Here is a 19,890-nt window from a genome sequence, read left to right as displayed (position 1 = left end):
AGGAGTTATGTGAATTTTCTTCCTGTTGGAGAAATAAAAATGGATTTATTCCTTTTGTTTTTTGAGTTAGTTTGGCCCCTCATCAATTAAACTCCTTAAGCAAAACATTCAATGAGATAGTTGTCTTAGGTAGTTTATTGCCACATAAGAAGCACTGATATTTGACTTTACATAGTTATATAGATTATCTTTTCTTGGTGTTTTTTGACAAAGGCACTCACCTATGTACTGTATGTAACAAGGGCAGAAACAGGGAGACAGCAGTTTGGTGGGTTTGTGTGCAAATCCTCAGTACACGTGAGACATACAGTACATGCTTTTACACTAAAGAAACACAAAATATATCTCTACACATTTTAATATGAACCCGGGGCAAAAATAAACTTCTTCAAGGAAATCTCTATTGGCAATTTCAATCGCTGGATCTTGACAAAGGGGATACAAAATATATTAATTCATCAAAGTGTCAAGTGAGCCTCTCCAGAGCATGAAGAATACTACTGTGAAACAGGCCCGTCTGGCCGCTGGTCTCCTGAGTAACCAGGACACGGCCGTCAGGTCGAGGCCTGTGGACCAGGACCAGTTCTCCTTGGAGCAGACTGAGCTCAGAGTCTGTCTGGGCTAGGTATGTCGAACTCACTCTGTGTCTGAGGGGAGAAAAACAGTCAACTTTTCTGTGCTCAAGTGATAAAACAATGGTTCTGAAGTTAATGGTAGTTCCAATTCCCAAAGTACCTGTTGGGGCTAAACTGAGCTGACATAGCTGATTGCGATGGCTGCGATGACATTGTTTTTTGCGGGTTTGAGTTTAGATCCGAGAGGACAGTTTCCATGCCTTTCCTGAGAGCTGGAGCTTTTCCGTCTTTGAGGATGATTCCAGGTCCGTCTCTTCCCAAGGTGAGTGATGGTGCCCATACTTCGAGTGGGGGAGGTGCTGGAGAAAAGTTGGACGGAACTTGGCTTCCTGAAGACCAAGAGGACGTTCGAAGCCGTGGAGGTGAGGGGTCTTCATCTGTGAGGAAGCGCACTGACTTGGCAGGCTAAAAAAACAGGACATAAATATATGTTGGCAAAGTAACATGAACCAAAGACAAAAAAGACTTTAAAGTGGAAAATGTTAGTTACAATTTGACTTTTTTTTCTAGATCACACATAATCTGTAGGAGCAAGTCGCTCTAAACGTTTTCCTTTCAGAGGTAGTTTTAGTGTCCTAACACAGAGATGACAGCTGTGCGCTATTTTATATTGATCAAACTAGCTTACAATACTATTTGCTTTGAAACAGACAAAAAGCTTAGGAAAATCCTAACTAGATCAGCAGAAAATTGTGCCCAGTAAATGAAAAACCACTCTAGTGGATGAGGCTAGATAAAAACTGAATTTGCGCACTACTTTACCTTGTCTGCAGTGCTTTTATGCGAATCGGGCCTGACAAGAATTGAGTGAGGGCCACTGGATGGATGCCGCTCATGCTGCTGATAACCCCCAGCCTCATATAACACAACAAAGTCCCTGTCTTTCGACAGCTGGGCAGCAGAGAGCGCTGTTGGCTCACTCATCCAGCCGGCTGGTCTTCCAGAGTTGGCTAGATTTCCACCGTTTTTCTTCCTCTGCAGAGCGGGCGAGTAGCCGGATGCCTGAACTTGAGCGAAGTGCTCCGAGTTGGAAGGTACATGCACATTGGACGAATGGTTGAAAGTGTTGGATACTGGAAAATGTATTCAAAAAGGACACATTAGGAGACATTATACAGTCATTCGGAAATTAGGCGATGGTCGGGCTGCATTCACCTCTGTGTGGGTTAAATAGTCGCCTAACTGTCTCCCAACTTGGCGTGCTCCCATAGAAGGCTGATTTTCCAGCGCCTGTGGATGACATTGCGTGCTGCGCTCCATTTGGCACATGTGGGACCTGTCCTGCTGAGTATAGCGCTCCATCAGTATTTACCCTATCAGGAGCAAGGACCACAGCAGGATTCCTGGCAGCTGTGTGCTTCTTTGCCACTGCTGTGTTGTGCTGTGACGATGCACTCGCCGCTTTGGTCTCCAGGAGTCTGGCTGACGTTCTACAATGAGACACAGTAGGACAAAGTTAGCCAGCCACATTTTAAATGATGCAGTTTACAGAACCCTTTACATAACTCTACAGGTCTGATGCATTTTGCATTGTACAATTTTAATGATTAACATATTCCAGCCCACACAAACACAGTGCATCAGCATCCAAGCATCCTTCGGCTGATGCATACTGCCGTCAGGGATCGTGGCCTTTCACCTGAGCACAGGAGTGATGTAGTTGCTGGGCAGGATGCCCACTTTGCCTGTTCGGAGAGACAACCCACGCAGCCAGCCTTCTTTGAACTTGCCGTACACTCCCACCATCTCGCCTTTTCTCAGCTCTAGCTCCTCTGGGCGTTGCGGCTTATAGGAGTACAGCACAGCACACCTAAAGGGAGAGGTATTCCATGTTATTATCATATCGTAAGCAGGGACAGCAAGCATGTGGTTCTAAATGTCCTCAATTTGTTTAAAATTGAATGCCCCAATGGTCATACCGATTGGGATTCAACCAATGTTTTGGGAAAAGTAAGTCTCACAAAACGTTGACGGATGACAGTAACAGTAAGTTTTGCAAGACCTCGGTTGTGAGCATCAAATCATTAAATGGGATAAGTTGGCACACTGACATTACTCAAAGCACAAGACCAACATTCGCCACTGTCACGGCTAAATTGAATGATCCCTGTGTTTGAGTGGCCTAAAGGGTCACTCAACTAAAAGTTTTTGGAATCACGCCACGTTCATTGTTTTTACCTACGAACGTGTTTAACCTTTTATATTTGTATAACGGGGGAACAATTGCTGCAGAGCTAAAGATTCTATGATAACCTTCATTTTTGGCGTACATATTGGGTTTGATTTCAGGGATATCCCTGCAAAAGTTTTTTTCAGGGACTCACACACTAATTGACAGCTGCTGCGTGTTGGAGTTTTTGCTGTCTGCAGAAGCGGAAGAAATGTGCTGGTTTGACAGAGCCATCGAGATGTTGGGTGGAGCCTCGTTGGCCATCTTCTCACTCTGTAACGAAATGGGAGGCAAAATGATCATCAACTTAAAATTTAAGGAGGATGGCTGGACTTTTAAACCTCAGCACACTCAGTCCAAAATAGTCAGAGTGGTGTTGGGGAATACCAACAGTTCACTTGAGGACATGACTCACAGCATACCAAAGCATACACTCACGGGCCACATTATACGCCTGACTCAATTTAATGACATTCAATGTAAAATTGCTTCCTGACACAATCGAAGATGTATTTCATTTAACTTTGTCGAAGTTATATGAATACCTCCCTGGTAGTGTCAATCAAAACTGAACATTGTTATCTGTGTCATGACAGAGTTGATGCAGCTCTTGTATTGGATCTCATTATACAACACTTAACGGTTTGTACTTACTGTGAACTATGTAGAATAAAACAAACGGTTTGTGCATGTACGCTTGTTCAATGTGTCATCAGGGAGTTGAGGTATTCACTAAGGTCTAAAGTCCTCATCCGAATGTAATGGTTTCATCCTTGATATTTCATGTTAAATTTGGTGACGCAATGTTTGCCTTCACCCAATGACATATGTTCGAAACAGATAAAGCACTGCCTGACTCAGTCTTCTAAAGATAGCAATGGCGAGGGCAGCGTATTGCGTCACTCCAAAATCACCCCCAAGGTGTTTGATTGGCTTGAGAAAATTTGACTGAGAAAGGCCGCAACATGATTCATTCACATCACTAACCGTGATCATTTCGTGGCACCTTTGCCATGTTTTTACGCTAGCAGTACTTTAGCCTATTCTAACATTCAATGTGTTTAACCGAACACGACATCACACCATTACATATTTATTTTTGACGCCAGAATACCTTTTTGACAGTGTAATTCAAAAGTGACATGCTAAATTTCTGATGCAGCATTTGTAATGGACCTCATCAGACTGTGCAAGTATACATTATGTTGTGACTGGGAAGTATACAATCAGTACCTTGATTTATTTAATCTGCTCTTTGCAAATCAGAGAAATAATATTCCCTGTTCTGGCCTCAGCGCAAGCTTGATGCTATTTAAAGCACAACTTGTTCTTAAAGAATTAATAGTGGGCAGTGAAGCAGGAGGGACCCTTTATAGGAGGTGCCTGGATCCTGAGGCTCTGTGGCCATTAGGCTGCATTGAATATACACTCGCATTCAACGCTAGCACGAAACATAAAGTAAGTTATGATTTACATGAACTCATTGCTACTACCTACAAGTCACTTGTGAAAAGCAAGGCTGTGAGCCACACATGCAAAGATGGCATAAAGTGCAGTGAGTATGTCCTGAAGACATTCCAGCTTTCAGGGATGATGATGTAGGAAATCTCAGCCATGACATCTTTCCTGGGAAGAGGGTTAAATGTGAACAAACTCCTGACGAAGTGATGGAAATTAATCATTTTTGAACAGCGTTAACTCCTTGCAAGTAATACAGCAGGCGGAAAGCACGACACTGCATTCTTCATGTATTCAATTATTTAAGTCTTTTCACTTCTCTGTGTCCGTCTTCTATTCTTGGTCTGTTTTATCAGCCGTCTCACTCAAGCAGCAGTCACGCAATTGCCGCGTGCAATGACCCAGCAATGGCTACTGAGTATTTACAAGGGAAGAGGAACTCTATTGGCCAAATGCGTGACTTATAAATCATGGGTTGAGAGCCATTTTCCCATCAGAGGCCATCTCGCCCTGTAAAGTCTTCTGAGCGCCATACTGAATTTATTTTAAAACTATGATGCAATAACCAAACATGTTTATTATGTATTGTGAAGATTTGTGGCCTTTGGGGCATTAAAAAAATAAAAAACAAAAAAACAAACTGTTTCCATTTCACGTTAGAATTGCATGGTGTGCTCGCTTGCTTGTTTTTCTAGGTCGTATTTGGCCCATGGGCCAAAAGTTACCCAACTATTGAAGAAAATTCAAAAAGCGATCAAGTCAAAAGCATGACTAGACTAGAAAACAGAAACATAAAATACATTTCACCAAGGATAGTTTGTATAGCAGATGGCCAGTCCCCATTTTTGTATTATTCAGGGAAAATACTCGACAATTTGCCAAATCTTCCAATAATTTTAACACATTGCACCCAGAACTGTTGACATCACACATAGCTCATATATCGGTGTGATTTGTTTCTAAGCGTGTAATTGTTCGCCCTTGTGAATATACTTACATACAATATCAATGGATAGTGTTGATCTATAATACTTTTCATTTAGATTTAATGATCGTTTCAAATAGAACGTTTCAGAACCCATTGGAAATGGTATTTGGAATAACATTGCCAGTTTTTGCAATGATGCCGTAAAGAAAAAAAAATATATATTAACCTTCCACACTATGTGTATTTGCTGAATCAATGATTGCATCTCTAATTCACCCCTTTAAATACTTTGCAACAGGGAAGATGTTTAAAATGGGCACCAAATAACTTATTTAGTTATAATTACAAACTGTGTGTGACTTTAACCAGCATTTAGCAATCCTTCTACAATTTCATATTCACACCCTCCCCCACAGATTAAGTTCATTTATTGATGACTAACAAAAAACTCTAAATGTGCTTCTTATTTCACCAAGACCCAATGCAGGAGTATAGACAAGACAGATTATTACTAGTAAATCTACAAAGGGACACTGAAAAAAGTAGTTCAGCAGGGTTCTTCACTGAAAGGTTAAGGTGGTCCAGCTCACAAAAATGTCATAAGCCCAGAACATGACACTGCATAGCAGTCAGAAATATTTGGTATCATTGTACATCAAAATAAAATAGTACACATCCTATTCTCGAGTAATCCCATCATTGCTTGACTTTCAAAATTGTGTTTTAAAAAAAAGTTAGTGTTTTAAGTGATCAGTGCGGGATGAAAATGGAAACACCCAACAAATATAATAAATATTAAAGAAACTAATTAATAAATGTTGGATAAACTACCTTCAAACAAATAATTCAGGCATAAACAACCAGAAAGTATGAAGCAGCTTTAACACTTTTTCCTTTGCTGAACGACTTTATTCAGTTTGCTTCCCAGGATTTGCCTACCTCACACACGCACCCTACCCCACTCGCTCCACTCACACAGAGGAATGATCAGATTTGTTGAATTCAGAACCCCTCTCAGATGGGATGGAGTGACATTGCATGCAAGGGGTCTGCATGTCGTACTTCTTCTGAGCATATATTTATTAGAGTAGCTGTATCAAATATTCTGCCTTTACAAAAAAATAATCATGGGGGCGTAGATTAATAATTTCAAAACTTTTTTCCAATATGGGAGATTGTTGTCACATAAACTAGATAACGAAGATTTGCTTGAAATCCCTGCAGCTAATTCAATGTTACTGTCCCTTCCCTGACCAGTTTTATTCTCAACTTTTCATCAATTTTGAAGGAATGTCCACTTCATACTCTCTCCACTTGATTATGAATGGCTTCACTGTGATTCATTGTATATGTAATGCCTTTAAATTATTTCGTACTTTTCTCCAGACTGATATGTTTAAACAATGAGATTGGACCATGATTTATGCTTTAAGATGGGTCTCCAAAAATGTCAAGAAATGCCTACTGCAACATCTGAACTTTACTTGGGGTTGTGCCGACTTAAGATGAGCTTGAATGTGTGGAATGCTACATCCCGTTATACAAGGGTGTGAACACTTGTGTAACCACAGATGTTTATTTTTACTTCTGTGCTTGAATACATATCATATTTTCAATTACTTTGTAAAGGTAGAAGGTCACATTAATGGTGGAAAAAGTTCTGAAATTACTGCCACATATTTTTTTTTTTTACGTCACAAAAACCTGTCGTTTGAATGAGGGTGTGTTTTATATCCGCTGTATATTTAAATTTGGGAAATTTGTTTCATCCTCAGTTGGCTGAAACCTGATTCACGAGAACCCTTGGTTAGAGCTATATGTTTCTGGACTGACTTCCTTTAAGAAAGCAGGGCTTGTCTGTTATTACTGGCCCACTGATGTGTGAGTGGACGTTACCTGCTTAGTGAAGAGGAAGGAGTTTTAAAGCAGTAGGGGGGAGAGAAAGAGAGAGAGAGAGAAAGAGAGATGGGGGTCTCTTATATAACAAATTTCACCAGTGACTCATCATCATCAGCATGAGAGAGATAAGCAGACGCACTGAGGGACTCTCCGAGCCTCCTACACGCTGAATCTACAGTATCTCATATTTTTCCTCATCTTCCTACTTACTTGCCTTCGTATAGCTCAGATATGTTGTTTTCATTCTCTCTTCCCAGGCTGACCACCTCATTTTTTTTTTTTTTTTTTTTTTTTTTTTTTTTAAATATCATCATTATCGCTCATATTTTTTTATCTCACTTTCAGACCTACATAAGGTGTGGGGGTTTTATGAACTGACACGTCTAATTGCAGGGCAGAGCAGTGAAACTTTGGCTGAATCAAAGGAAATCATTATCTCAGGAAGCAGAGTACTTTGACGGAAAGTTAAACGCTGAAAACCTTGCAAAGTCTTTCATGTTGGTAACTGCATAACCTTACTGTGACTCTGTGTAGTTTCCTCATTAAGTTGTGTCGTCCCACACCCTCAAAAAAAAAAAAAAATGGAAGTGGATGGTCAGCACATACACAACATTGACATGTGTCCTTTTAAGGTTTTATGCTGAGGTGATCAGAACACAGCATATCCAGCATGCATTTGACCTCGCCTTTGCCCATTCCACAATGCCCTCGTCTCATTTGGGATACAATCCAAAATGTTAGCTCGAGGTCCACATCAGCCATCCATCATTCTGTCAAATGAACCTGTTTAGACTATCAATGCTTTGATTAGCCCCATGAAATGAAATTATGCAGTCACTGTTCACTATGATAGGTACAAAAATGCAATCTGATGCAACAGCAGCATCTACAAAGTCAGCGATGCTGGATTTTGTTGTAACAAGATGTTCTTTTGTGGGTGGAGGCATTTCTAAAACTTTGCCCTTTCTAATGAAGCCAAATGGTGCAAATGGAAATAGCAGAAACAGTTTTCAGTGTGTTGTAGAGCAGTTTCACATCACTGCAAACTATAACTACAAAAAGAAAACAGTTTGAAAAGGGCTTTTTTTGAGGCGCTTTTTTAAGAAGTCGGTTTACCTTCTAACCACAATGCACTTTTAAAATGTTAACATTTGAGCTAAGGTTGCATGAATCTGTTTTATTAATGGTGATCATCCTTTGAACTTTGAATTCCAATTGAGTGGTTTTGATGTGTGAATCCAACTTCAATATACTCAGTCAAAGTCAGATTAAGGTACTGTATGTATTTGAAAAGTTTGTTTCCAATCGACTTTTCATGCATTTTTCTCAAGGGCATTCTAATGTTTTGCCTCATAGAATAACAACTTTTCTGTGCTGATTTTGGCTGCGTTTTTGTTGAAAGAGGAAAACGACACACATATCCTCACATTCACCTCTGAGAAAAAAAACTTTGGCTCGGGTCCCAGGACTCTTGATTACAAATTTTTGAAAAGTTTCACTCCGCTCACCTTCAGCCTTCAATCTTTTAACACAACAGTTCTCATGCTCAGTCCTTTTCACATGTGTTTTGTCTTAGTAGGAGACATTTAGACATGCAAAGGCTAACATCAGGGCAACTCCCCAGTCTGTTTTCATTCCTTGGGTCTTACGGCAGTGGTCCCCCACCCTTAACTCCTGAAAACCTGATCTTGTCAAATGGAAACATTTATCAGCTCATAGAAACCCACGCTTTTGTTAGCCACATGTTTCTGATTCAAGTCAAGCACACCTGATCGCAAGCAAAATAGAAGACGAAAGACTGATGAGATGTTAAGACAAAATCAAGGCATGTGACTCACCAGTAACAGGAGCCTGTGCGGGCCGTCAGAGTGGCGTCGAACTCGCTGAGAGTTAACTCTCGAGGGATGCGCGTGTCCACGGGTGGGTGTGTGCACGGAGGAGCGGTGTGACTGTCGCTGGAGGTTGAAGCCGCTGATGTTGCTTTCATCTATGGCTAGCGCGCGGGAAAAGTTGCTGCTTCTGTGTTTTGGCTGTTTGTTTGAGTTGGAGGGAACCGGAACGCTGGTAAGAGGAGTCTTTGCGGGAACTTGCGTGACTCTCTGGTTTGCGGTCCTGTTGGATGCCTCCGGGGCCTTGTCTTTGCTCCTGCTTCCGGTCCGATGCTGAAATTCTGCTGAGTCACTCCTCCGCGGACTCTTTCCCTCCAGCAGTTTCGTTGCCACCGAGTTTAGCTGCGAAGCATGGATGCAGAGAAGAAAAGTGATGTCAGCTCCTTACAGCCCGTCTTTAAACTAGGAAAGCCTCTCAAAGTCTACCTGTCACTAGCACCTGACAGGCTGAGTGCTGAGCAGTGAAGCTGCTGTCTAAATACGGTTGCTCATCACTCCGCTCACCCACTCCAACTTGTTGGACGGGCAGGAGGGAAGATAAGTAGCAACCAGTAAGCCTGGAAGGATCGACTGGCGCTGAGAGCGGAGCGGGAGGCAAGGTGAAATATAGAGCGTCACAGACAGGCACGGCTGGGTTAATGCTTTCACTCACCACAGTGATGTGCTGTTATGCCATCCAAGCAGAGAAAGCATTACTGTGTCTTCACGCCTGGCTGAACAGCACGAGCAAAGGGAAGAGGAGGATGAAAGAGTCCAGAGGTAGAAAAGATTTGAAGGCTGCTGAGGCGGAGCTTGAGGAGAACGATACGGAGGAGTAAGGACCGACAAGGGGAGGGGAAGTGCTTGGGAAAATAAGAGAGGAAAGCTGTGACATAAAAAAAAAAAAAGTGGCAAGTGAGGAAAATCAGTTGCCAACACATTCAACCCACCACATGAACCAGCAATGTGTCCCAGCAAGGAGTAGGTTTATCCGGCTGTCAGGAAGCTCAAAGAAAAACAAATGACAGTCAGCGAGCTAAGCAAGCGCTGCGAACCTGACTAATGAGCATCTGCATACGCAGCAGGGCTTCAAAGATGAGTTCCCTATCCTCAGCACTTTGCAGCCACAGACGACACTTAGGGATGAATCCAAAGATTTTGCGTGGAAAACAGACAGAGGAACCCGCAAGTGCCGTGGAATTCAACGCATCTACAAATGAGTGAAAGACGAGGGGAAAACTCACCTCGGTAAACTGTAGAGGGCAAATTCCTACGCTGTCGCCCAGCTTGGCTTCAATCCAGTGTTCATCCACCCGTCTGACAACAGTGAGAATGTCTCCCTGCAGAGCACAAACACATCAGCGAGAAAACTTAAAGGGAGGCAAAAGTGACAAAGGGGCAAGAGGTGACCCTGTTGGAAATATAATGACAGCTTATCAGGTTTTTATGCTCATACTAAAGCTCATGGACAATCATGAGGCATCAACTCCCTCTGTGTATCAGTGAAGGCCCGGGCCTTTTTTGTGACCAGGCTTGCCGCTATAAAACCACGGCCATTAAAAAAATAAATAAATAAATAAAAAATGAAAGAAAGGCAAGCCTCAAGTGTGCTTTAATGGAAAGCATACAGCAACAAGGCCCTTATATAACTCTCTCAAAAATCCTTCCGGGTAGCAAAGCGGCAAAACGGTAAAAAGAGCAAAAAAAAAAAATGACCATGACCATTACGAATTAGCACCACAAGGAACTTCCTGTGCTTGGAAGGATATATGAAGCCAATAGAGACAGCAAACAACACTCTTTTGCTGGGCACAGAGGAATTTTATTTAATTATTAATTTAATAAAATGCAATTCCAATTTAAAATAAATTCAGAAAGGATTGTGTTCTTTAAGATTCAACTGTGTAGTCCTTGGGCAGTACAACTGCATTAGTTAGGCTAATTAAAAATTAAAAGATTTGATTACTTTATAATTGTTATTCTGAGACTATGAACATTTTTTGGTGCAAGCCCAGCATTAGACGACTGCAATGAAATTCTGGCTTTCCTTAATTGGTGCGCTGCCCACGGTGGGATGCAAACATTTTCTTTTTGAAAGCAGGTGGCGTGGGGTCAGAGTGCGGGAGTGAATTCTATTCAGGTTATTAAAACATTTATACACACAATGGAGACAATATATGAAACATTTATACTAAAACATTTAGTTTAGTATTTATAGATTCATCGGGGAGGCAAAACTTTTGATTGAGGGTGGCAGTTGCCACCCATAAAACCACCTACGTATCGGAGTGATAGACTTTTTTTCTGTAGCTCAATAATAGGTATGTCATTAACTACAACTTCCAATTCCATCACTTCAAACTTAATTTTGCACTTGCTGTTTGGGTGAAAACCATCAGAGCCACCTAAAGCACAAAAAAACTTTTAAACATAGTTGTTCCACCACTTTGAACACAACACACAATTTACTGCCCACTATTCAAGATTTTGGTAAATCAGGCTCAGATTGTATATTACTGATAACAGAACTTTGAATTTTACAGACATGGGATCCTCGCTGAACGTTCAGGTATGATTGTGAGACATGTACCTTTCGGAAGCTAAGACAAGAATCGCTGCTCTCCACGTTCATCTCTTTGGGACTAAAGTCACACAGTGTTCGGCAGAGAGCCAGCGACTGCTGGTGGGGGGGCGTCTGGTTGGTGGCGTTCAGCGTGCCCGCAGTGACGGATGCGCCACTGTTGTCGCTAATGTGTTGATGGAGCCAGTCCTCGCCCGGTGTTGCTCTGTGTTTTGGCGTGATGCCATTAACGTGGGTGAGGATGAGCTCTCCTTCTGAATCTTCTTGTTGGCTGTGCATTGAAGTTCTTGAAGACACCTGGAGAACACACACAAAAAAAAAACGTATTTGCGTTATCACCGGTTACATATGGCTGTGAACATTTTTGTTTATTTAGCAACTGTGATGTTATTTTCGACCCAAGTGACAAAATAATAAAATAATTAACTTATATTCCACACATATAATATTAATCAGAATTATTAATCAGAATGCCGTGTTTCGACTAGTGGGGCTGCATAGAATATATTTGTGTTTAGAAATATTTTGGGTCGACTCCCCCTTTAAGGTTGTACTACTAAAAACATTCAAGTCATATTCACAAAAATAAACATGTCACGAAGAAGCATGATTAATAGTGATTTGTGAAAACACAGTGGAACCTCTAAAGGTAATCCAAGTTCCGTAGACATAAATTGTCAGTAGCTTCAGAGCTTTCCTAATTTAAAAACATTTTCCACATTAAATAGTGTTAGGTCAATTAATGCTGAATAAAATAGTCAGAGAGCCTTACTAAGGCACAAAAGGTTTTCAGATCACTTGAGAATTGGTAGAATTGTGGTGCAAACAAATACAGTACTACTATAAAAAGTGGAGATGTGACTAGGCGGCGCCAAAGCCTGCAACTGTTTACAATCTAAATTCAAAGCACAACTGTCACTCTTATGTTTACTCAGCAAATAAATACTAATTATCGCAGCCCACTTCATGAGATTATTTTCTGGTTATCTCATTAGGGTTAATAAGAGAAGCAAATATTCTAAATATTATCTTTGCAAAGGAAGACTTAAGTGCCAGTGAATTGAATCATCAACAGCCTACTTTTCCCAAACAATACTGCAGACGCATTATTCTCCTGATGGGCGTTGTTCTTAAATGCAGCATTTGAAGACAACTTAATAGGAACTCAGCTGAATAAAGACACAAAGACGTCTGCTTCCTTCTTATCAGGCACAGTGGGCTTCTCATGGCCAGGTTGATGTTATTTTAAGATCAACCACACTAAAATTACATTTTGCGAAGCCTGGTCCGATTGAGAGGATAAGTAGAATAGGTTATATAACGCTGCTCTGAACTGCAGCTCGTCTCGGGCGTCTAAATAGCACGATGATCACAAACTCCTCCCTTTTGAACTGGGCCGAGCTTTTTGAACTCTCCCTGAACCAAAGTTAAGGATTTACAACAGCTTGTGAACACCGAATGGTTCAAATTAGGCTTTACATGATCAACATCTTTGATTCGCCATCATCGAGCTAAAACACCCCAAAACAATCTGATCACAAGATGGAGCAATATATCTATCTATCTAACCAGAAGGAAGGTGAAGAGGACACAGTCAAAGTCGCAAGACTCACTCCATCATTTGTTATAAAAGTTAAATGCTACGGTTTCATTTTTCAATGAGCCATATTTAATTTCTTTTTAAAGTTGCGACGGTTAAGAATGTTAAAGAGTTATGAGAAATGTGAGCAGCATCCGCGTTACGACTCACATTTGCTTTCCCTCATTAAAAATAAAACAGACAGTTTTATTGTTTTGACATTAATGGGGGAGTTTGCAGTTTTCAAACTGCCAGCAAGATATGAATGTACTGAAGCCTCACTTTACCGTTTCCACTTAGGACGCTACCATTCCGTTTGTTTGCTCTTATGTTATCTTGAGAGCAGTCCAACTTCTTTTCAACTTCTATAGCTAACTGGAGGTAAATAATCAGGCCAAGGAAACTGCGGATGGGAGGTCTGCAAGCGAGGTGATGACTGAATGACAACACCCCTCGGTCACAGATTTTGTCTCTATAGTCTCAAGGTGGGTTATGTTTTAAAATAATAATTGTGTTTATATTGCAGGCATAGGCGAGGGGTGTTTTAAAAAAAATATAATTTTAATAATATTCTACTGACAGGTCATGTTGACAGTTTTAACGTGACAAAAACTGCAAATTCCCCCTTTAACAATGGTTAACTTATTTTTACACTTTAGAATCACTGTTCAGTAGTCTTGATTTGTGACTAACTTTTTGGGATTTATTTAATATTTATGTTTAACAAAGTTGTTGTTCACTTATACTTTTTCCTTAGTTAACATAAAACACAATTTCATGAAGCTGTATTAAAACTAGACATTTTAATGATTGCGTACAAATAGGTCTCTGGAGTGCCTGTGCCCACCCATCAAAAGTTTAATTAATTTTGCGTTTAATCATGTGTCCATATGCCACAAAAATGTTTTCATTGTCTTGGGCACTGGCTTTTTTTTTTCCATACTCTGAGTTCAGCCTTTACAAGTACAATCAAGCAGATGGCTACTGAAATAAAATCCACCAATCAAGAGTTAAGGCTCAAGTGAGATTTAGCACACTGGTTGTCATTATAAACAAAAGTAGACTTGCCACTGGCCCAGCAGAGATGCACCCTTAAAATGAGCCAATTTTATAAAAAGATATACATATGCTCTAAAAAGTAATTACAGTTACAGGGCTCCCTCTAACAGTTTGGCAGTACAACGTCAGCTTTTAATTGTGCCGGGAAAACTGCGACCTGAACGAAGGGAAACAGACAAAGACATGTCAGAATACAAATAAGATACTCTAATGAAGGTATTGTGTTTACCATTTTGTCTGAAATTAGGTGTGAAATAAGCTAATGTTAGGAGGGATGCTTGTAAGCGTGTCCTGACTGGCCCACCATTATTACAGATGACTTAATACGGAAATGAAAGGTCACTCTAACAATGAATGCTCTTCTGTTTTTTAGGAGCCAATCTACCATCATCATCATCATCATTCTGAAGCTGATAGTCAAACATAAAATGACTACATATTGCTGCTTTAACTTTGACAAAATAGCTTCTTATCATGTCAGCCAGCGGCAGAGGTCAAGGAAAAGTTCCCCATTGTAGAAGCTGGTTGAAAGAAACCGCAAGCCCTGAGACCTGAGAAGCCCTTGATTTGCAATTTGCCTGAGGAAATAATTTGATAGTTCAGATCGTTTTTGGGCTGTGACGTGTTCGGTAAGCTTACTCATCTCCTCTGGCTTTTGCATGAATAAACGTACTTAGTGGTGAAGAAGATCTGACGTAGACATTGCGGAAGAATATTCAACGTGAGGCAGCATTCATTTACAGTTTGGCATCATACAGAATAGTCTTCAATGGCCATTTGGCCATTGATGAGCATTATGTTGAAACATACGATTGGGTGGATTGAGCGATTTAAATTTGGGTTGTACAGAATGCCAACAGATGGCAAGTATTGCAGCACACAAGTATGAAGAACTACATTGAACATAAGGAGGTATGCCAGAAATAAGACAGATGACTCATGTTGCATTTGGGACCGCTAGAAAGTGAGAAATATGCCACTTGGCGCTTACCAGGTCAGAGTATTATACGGTTAAAATTCCGGGCACGAAACCTCATCTCCTCTGCCTCAAAAAAAACAAAACAAATAAGTTGTCGTCGTGAACACTTGAAAGACAGCCAGTTAAAGATAACAACTCGAATTGAAGTACGCAAATTGTCTTTCAAATTAATTCACGGTTTATTTTCCTTTATTTTAGTGTGAGCCTAATCTATAAAACCAAAACATTTATGTATAATAAATTTGATATTATTTATTGTCATACAAATTAATTTACTGCTTGTGCTGGTTAAAAATTCAAAGGAAACCCTTGGAAAAATATTCGCATATTTAATCAGAATCACAACATTGAGAGGGAAAAAAAAAGTGGGGTAAGATTACATGCTCGGATTCTTCCGTACTGTCTTTTTTCATGTGTTTTTTAAAATTATGGACTAAAAGTGTGTCCCTTACAAATATTATCGTTCCACGTGGTTGGACGGTGCCTGTCTGCATCCTTTGCACCCTAACAAGGCATTATTGTGGCACTTTCATAAAAGATCGCAATGGTAGAAGCATCCATTTTCTATACCGCTTAAGCTTACTGGTAATTATATATAATTACAGCTACACCTGTAATTATTTACAGGAAAAATTTGTCTTCTCTTTTTTCGCAAGTACAAGTGAAATTTTGCAGCCGTAATTGACGCAATTGTACTTTCATTTATGTGTATGTAGTGGCAATGTTCACGCCAAGTTTCTTAATAAGGTGCTCTGAAAGGCACAAGGACCACGTAAAGTTTAATTTGTAATTTTTGAATGACACATTTTTGTTATATTATTCTTAATTTCAATAGAGGTGAGTCCTGACTTGGCAACAATAGGAAAATATGACTGACTACGAGATGATAAAATGAGCCCTTTCACGTGGGTACATATTTACTTTGGTAGGCATTGTGCCACATCTTTTTTTGGGTGCACGTCACCTGACAACGTGCGGTGCGTATCACATCACGCATGCAATGCGTTCACAATAAAAGTTACATTTGTTTTTGTAACGTGAACGAGTACATAAAAAGATCGGATTTAACAAATAATTCTAATTGGGAATAACGCCACGCTGTGTGAATGTACCTTCGGATCACTGCCTCTGGTGCGTAACACATTTACTGAATCAATATAAAGTTGTGGTACATCCAAATTGTCTTATTTTTATACTTCTTCAGTTTTATCCAATGCAGCATAGTACAGAGAGATGCACACTGACCTCTTTGTGGCCCTCCTGCTCTCTGTAATGACCCTGCCTGACACTCCCGCTGCTCCTGGCAAAGGGTACAGCGTAGCGCGAGTTGCGGCTAGGCCCTGCTGACCCTTGTAAACCCTCCAAGAGCCGCACCAGCAGGATATTCGCAGGCAGCTCCTCCACAGTCCGGGCCCTGACGGGAGCTCTGCACTCTGGGCAGAACAGCTGTGAGTGTGCCGCCTCCTGTCTCTGCAAGCAGGCCTTACAGAAAGTATGCTGGCAGGGCAGCACCTTAGCTGATGCATCCAGCTGCTCGGAACACAGAGGGCACTCCAACAAGGCTATTATGGAGAGCGCCTCCATTTGTGTGGGGATTGTAGCTTCTTGATCACTTAATCCACCATACTGAAAGAAAGGAGGAGAGCGATATTAGCAGAGACTTGAGTTTGACTTAAGTCGCCAGTTGTTGCTTGGCTCAAATTTTTGAAAGATTATTTGCCTTTGACTTGGTATTCATGACAAGTCTTGCATGTTTGTGTTCACGTTTTAAAATCTGGATTTTTATCATATTGTTCCATTTTGTTGGTTTTGAATGAAACATTTCAAGAATAAGTATTTAAATAAATAAACTGAGAAAAGATCCTAGGTGTAAGTGGCTATTAATTTCATGTAATTTTAAGGAAAAATACCACACTGTGATATATGTTATCAGGATATAAAATTACCTGTATCGGAATATACATTTTTGGCCATCGTTCTCACCTATAGTTAAGGAGCTACAATATGCTGAGAATAGAGGAGCTCCGATCGATAGGCCATTCATCGTGAATAACTGTCATTGTCAATCATAAAAACCCATCACCCACAACTCGTAGTTTGCAGCCTGCAGCTAACTAGAAGCAAGCCGGTATGCACTGTAACAACCCAAGCAACACTGCACGTTACATACCAAAGCAGTAAATTAATCGTAATATATGTTTGTGCATTTTCTGCACTGCAAAATAGAAATAAGGGCAGGTTTTTGTATAATAAAAGGATGAAAATTTGTTTAGAAAGTTCAGTTCAGTTAAAATGTTTTTTATAATAATGTTTTCTATGCGGCCTCAATAGTCTTAACACGGTATTCTGATTAATATTGTGTTTGAGGAAAAATCCACCCGTATTTATCCATTTCAGGGGGTGGCAATTTTGACACTTGCTCTAATTAATCAATTAAGTGAAATAAATGTTAGTGAGCAAATTAAAAAAATGTGTAGCTAATCCCATGGGATGAGTGTCACAACTTGTATCAGCCGATGTCACACTTGGATGATTAGTATCGGAATTGGCATAAAAGCATGATCAAAAGACCCCTAGTCGAGAAATAATGACATAATGCTGTGTTGCTCTCATCCATCCATCATTTATCTGAGCCGCATCTCAAAAGAGTCACGGGTATGCTGGAGCCTATCCAAGCTGTCTTTGTGCAGTAGGCGGGGTACAACCTGGACTAGTTGCCAGCCAATCGCAAGGCATACAAAGGCAAACAACCTCTCGTGCTCACATACACACCTAGGGGATTAATCTGCAATGCATGTCTGTGGAATGTGGGAGGAAACCGGAGTACCCGGGGGAAACCACGCAGGCACGGGGAGAACATGCTACATTACACAGAGGAAGGCCAGAGCTGGAATCGAACCCTGCACCTCTGTATTGTGGGGCGGACGTCCTAACTAACTTTTTTTTGTTTTGCTGGCATTTGAAAGTGTTTTTCTTTTTTTTATTTTATTTTTTTGCGCATAATTTCTTTAGGTTGGTAACGTAACAAAATTTCATTGGAACCCATCATTCCATTTTTATAAATTCTTGGTGACCTGTATTCTGGTTGAAGTGGCCATTTATTTACAAAGCAAACAACAAAAAAACAAATTCATACTTTGACAGACTAACATTTTGGGGAACTGACACGTAAAACAAAATATATGAAACATTGTTAATTTATTCATTGAGCGTTGTATTGAATGAGTCACATATGAGACAAACAAACCAAAGTCTCCACCTTCTTAACGACTACGAAAATATGTTGCTGCTGCCACCTTATAGAAAACTAGTTAAAAGACATCAGTAAACTGTGACGTCGTAGTTTGAAGAAATCCAATTTCTGCTTATTATATCTCGTTCCAAACCCACACGGGCCATACAACAGCACCTGCTACCACACTACATGTCAGCTCACCTGGCACATTGAAAGTGACTGCACGAGTTGTCCATTTTTTTGTTTGAACAACACGGACTGAAAACATTGACAATACAACTTACATGCTCGTCCTCAGGCTGCCAAACCAACTCCCAACTACAAGGGCAAGTTTTTTCTCCGCCGCAACCACCATGACGTCTTCCCGTTCGGCACGACACGTAGTCGGCGCGGCTAATGGCGACCACGACGCACCTGAGAAGCGTGGAAACAAACGTTTTCAAGCAACAGGTAACAAGCTCCTTCCTACCATTGGGCACCCTCAACAGGAGCTGTATCGAATTTCACTAACGTCAACATTAACCCTTCACGGTCTAACGTTGTCACCGACTAAACAGGGTAATTAGGCAGCGAGAGCGAGATGACGTAACTCTTTAATTATTTAGGATTTACTTACTAATGTAACTCGGTGTAATCGCATTTCCGCATTCTCTGAGCCGAGAGGCTGCTGGCGTCCTGTGATAATGATTCAATACGAAGTTTCTTTTTTTTTTTTTTTAAATCTTAATATTTGCCGACGACAAGGTGTTATAGTTTACTGTGTTCTGTCAGAATATCGGTGAATGTAAGAATAGCACCGGTTTACAGGCTTGTCATATGTCATGGTCTCCCTCTGCTGGTGCGTTTACTGACCATGCACCTCAAGTCTCATATCATACGCAGTAGTCACTTTTGTGAACTGATTGTCAAATGTTCTATTTTGTTCAAAAATAGCCTTTAAAAACAGGGGCTTATCGTTTTTTTTCAAATAATTACAAATACATGCTCAAAGTGCCTTCCAAAGCACCTTACTGAGATTGAGAAAATGAAGATGAACATTAAATTAAACATAACAAATTAATCAATTACACAAAATAGCGCAACTGCGGTTAATGGCTACTACGTCTGAGTTGCAGGGTTCCAGTTTGCTTGTTCTTGCAATGGGTTTTTCCAGGTAACTCCCTACAGGTACTTTCAAAAATATACAGGTGAGTTGAATTGAAGACTCTTTTGGATGTCACTCACTTGACTTGATTTTAATTGTCCATACCAGGGTTCTACATTAATATTAGTCCTGTGGCCACTGTGGGACTGTGTTAGGTCACCCGAAGTTCCCTGACACTGGCCCGACTGGAGCAGTATTCATCCATCCATTATAGGTTCTGCTTCTCCTCACAAAGGTCGTTGGGTAGTAGGCGGGGTACACCATGAATTGGTTGCCAGCCATTCGCAGAGCACACAAAGACGAACACCATTCGCTCTCACGCTCAAACCTTAACTCAATTTATGTTTTTAGAATG

The 19,890-nt window shown here is 40.6% G+C and overlaps 1 protein-coding gene across 3 annotated transcripts; it reads right to left on the bottom strand.

Moving 5' to 3' along the window:
* Positions 1-117: 117 nt before the first annotated feature.
* Positions 118-19,105, bottom strand: sh3rf2 (SH3 domain containing ring finger 2). 3 transcript variants are annotated; one of them, XM_088292696.1, is made up of 12 exons: positions 19,008-19,105; positions 16,402-16,782; positions 11,549-11,836; positions 10,203-10,298; positions 9,909-9,953; positions 8,929-9,321; positions 2,960-3,078; positions 2,275-2,445; positions 1,791-2,065; positions 1,398-1,708; positions 736-1,040; positions 118-647 (listed from the first exon to the last, which is right to left on the bottom strand). In XM_088292696.1, the coding sequence occupies exons 1-12, from the start codon at positions 19,029-19,031 to the stop codon at positions 467-469; spliced, it is 2,589 nt and encodes an 862-aa protein (XP_088148822.1). In that variant the 5' UTR covers positions 19,032-19,105; the 3' UTR covers positions 118-466. The 3 variants fall into 3 exon arrangements, with proteins under 3 accessions (XP_088148822.1, XP_088148825.1, XP_088148824.1); XM_088292699.1 differs by lacking the exon at positions 19,008-19,105 and adding an exon at positions 18,676-18,972; XM_088292698.1 differs by lacking the exon at positions 9,909-9,953 and having other exon boundaries at positions 19,008-19,104.
* Positions 19,106-19,890: the final 785 nt, after the last annotated feature.

Source organism: Idiotropiscis lumnitzeri, chromosome 4, assembly GCF_059441095.1.
Source record: "Idiotropiscis lumnitzeri isolate Australia: NSW breed Sydney's pygmy pipehorse chromosome 4, RoL_Ilum_1.0, whole genome shotgun sequence".
Taxonomy (NCBI): Eukaryota; Metazoa; Chordata; class Actinopteri; order Syngnathiformes; family Syngnathidae; genus Idiotropiscis; species Idiotropiscis lumnitzeri.
The sequence above is the reverse complement of the archived record's forward strand: the minus strand, read 5'-3'. Positions and strand labels throughout refer to the sequence as shown.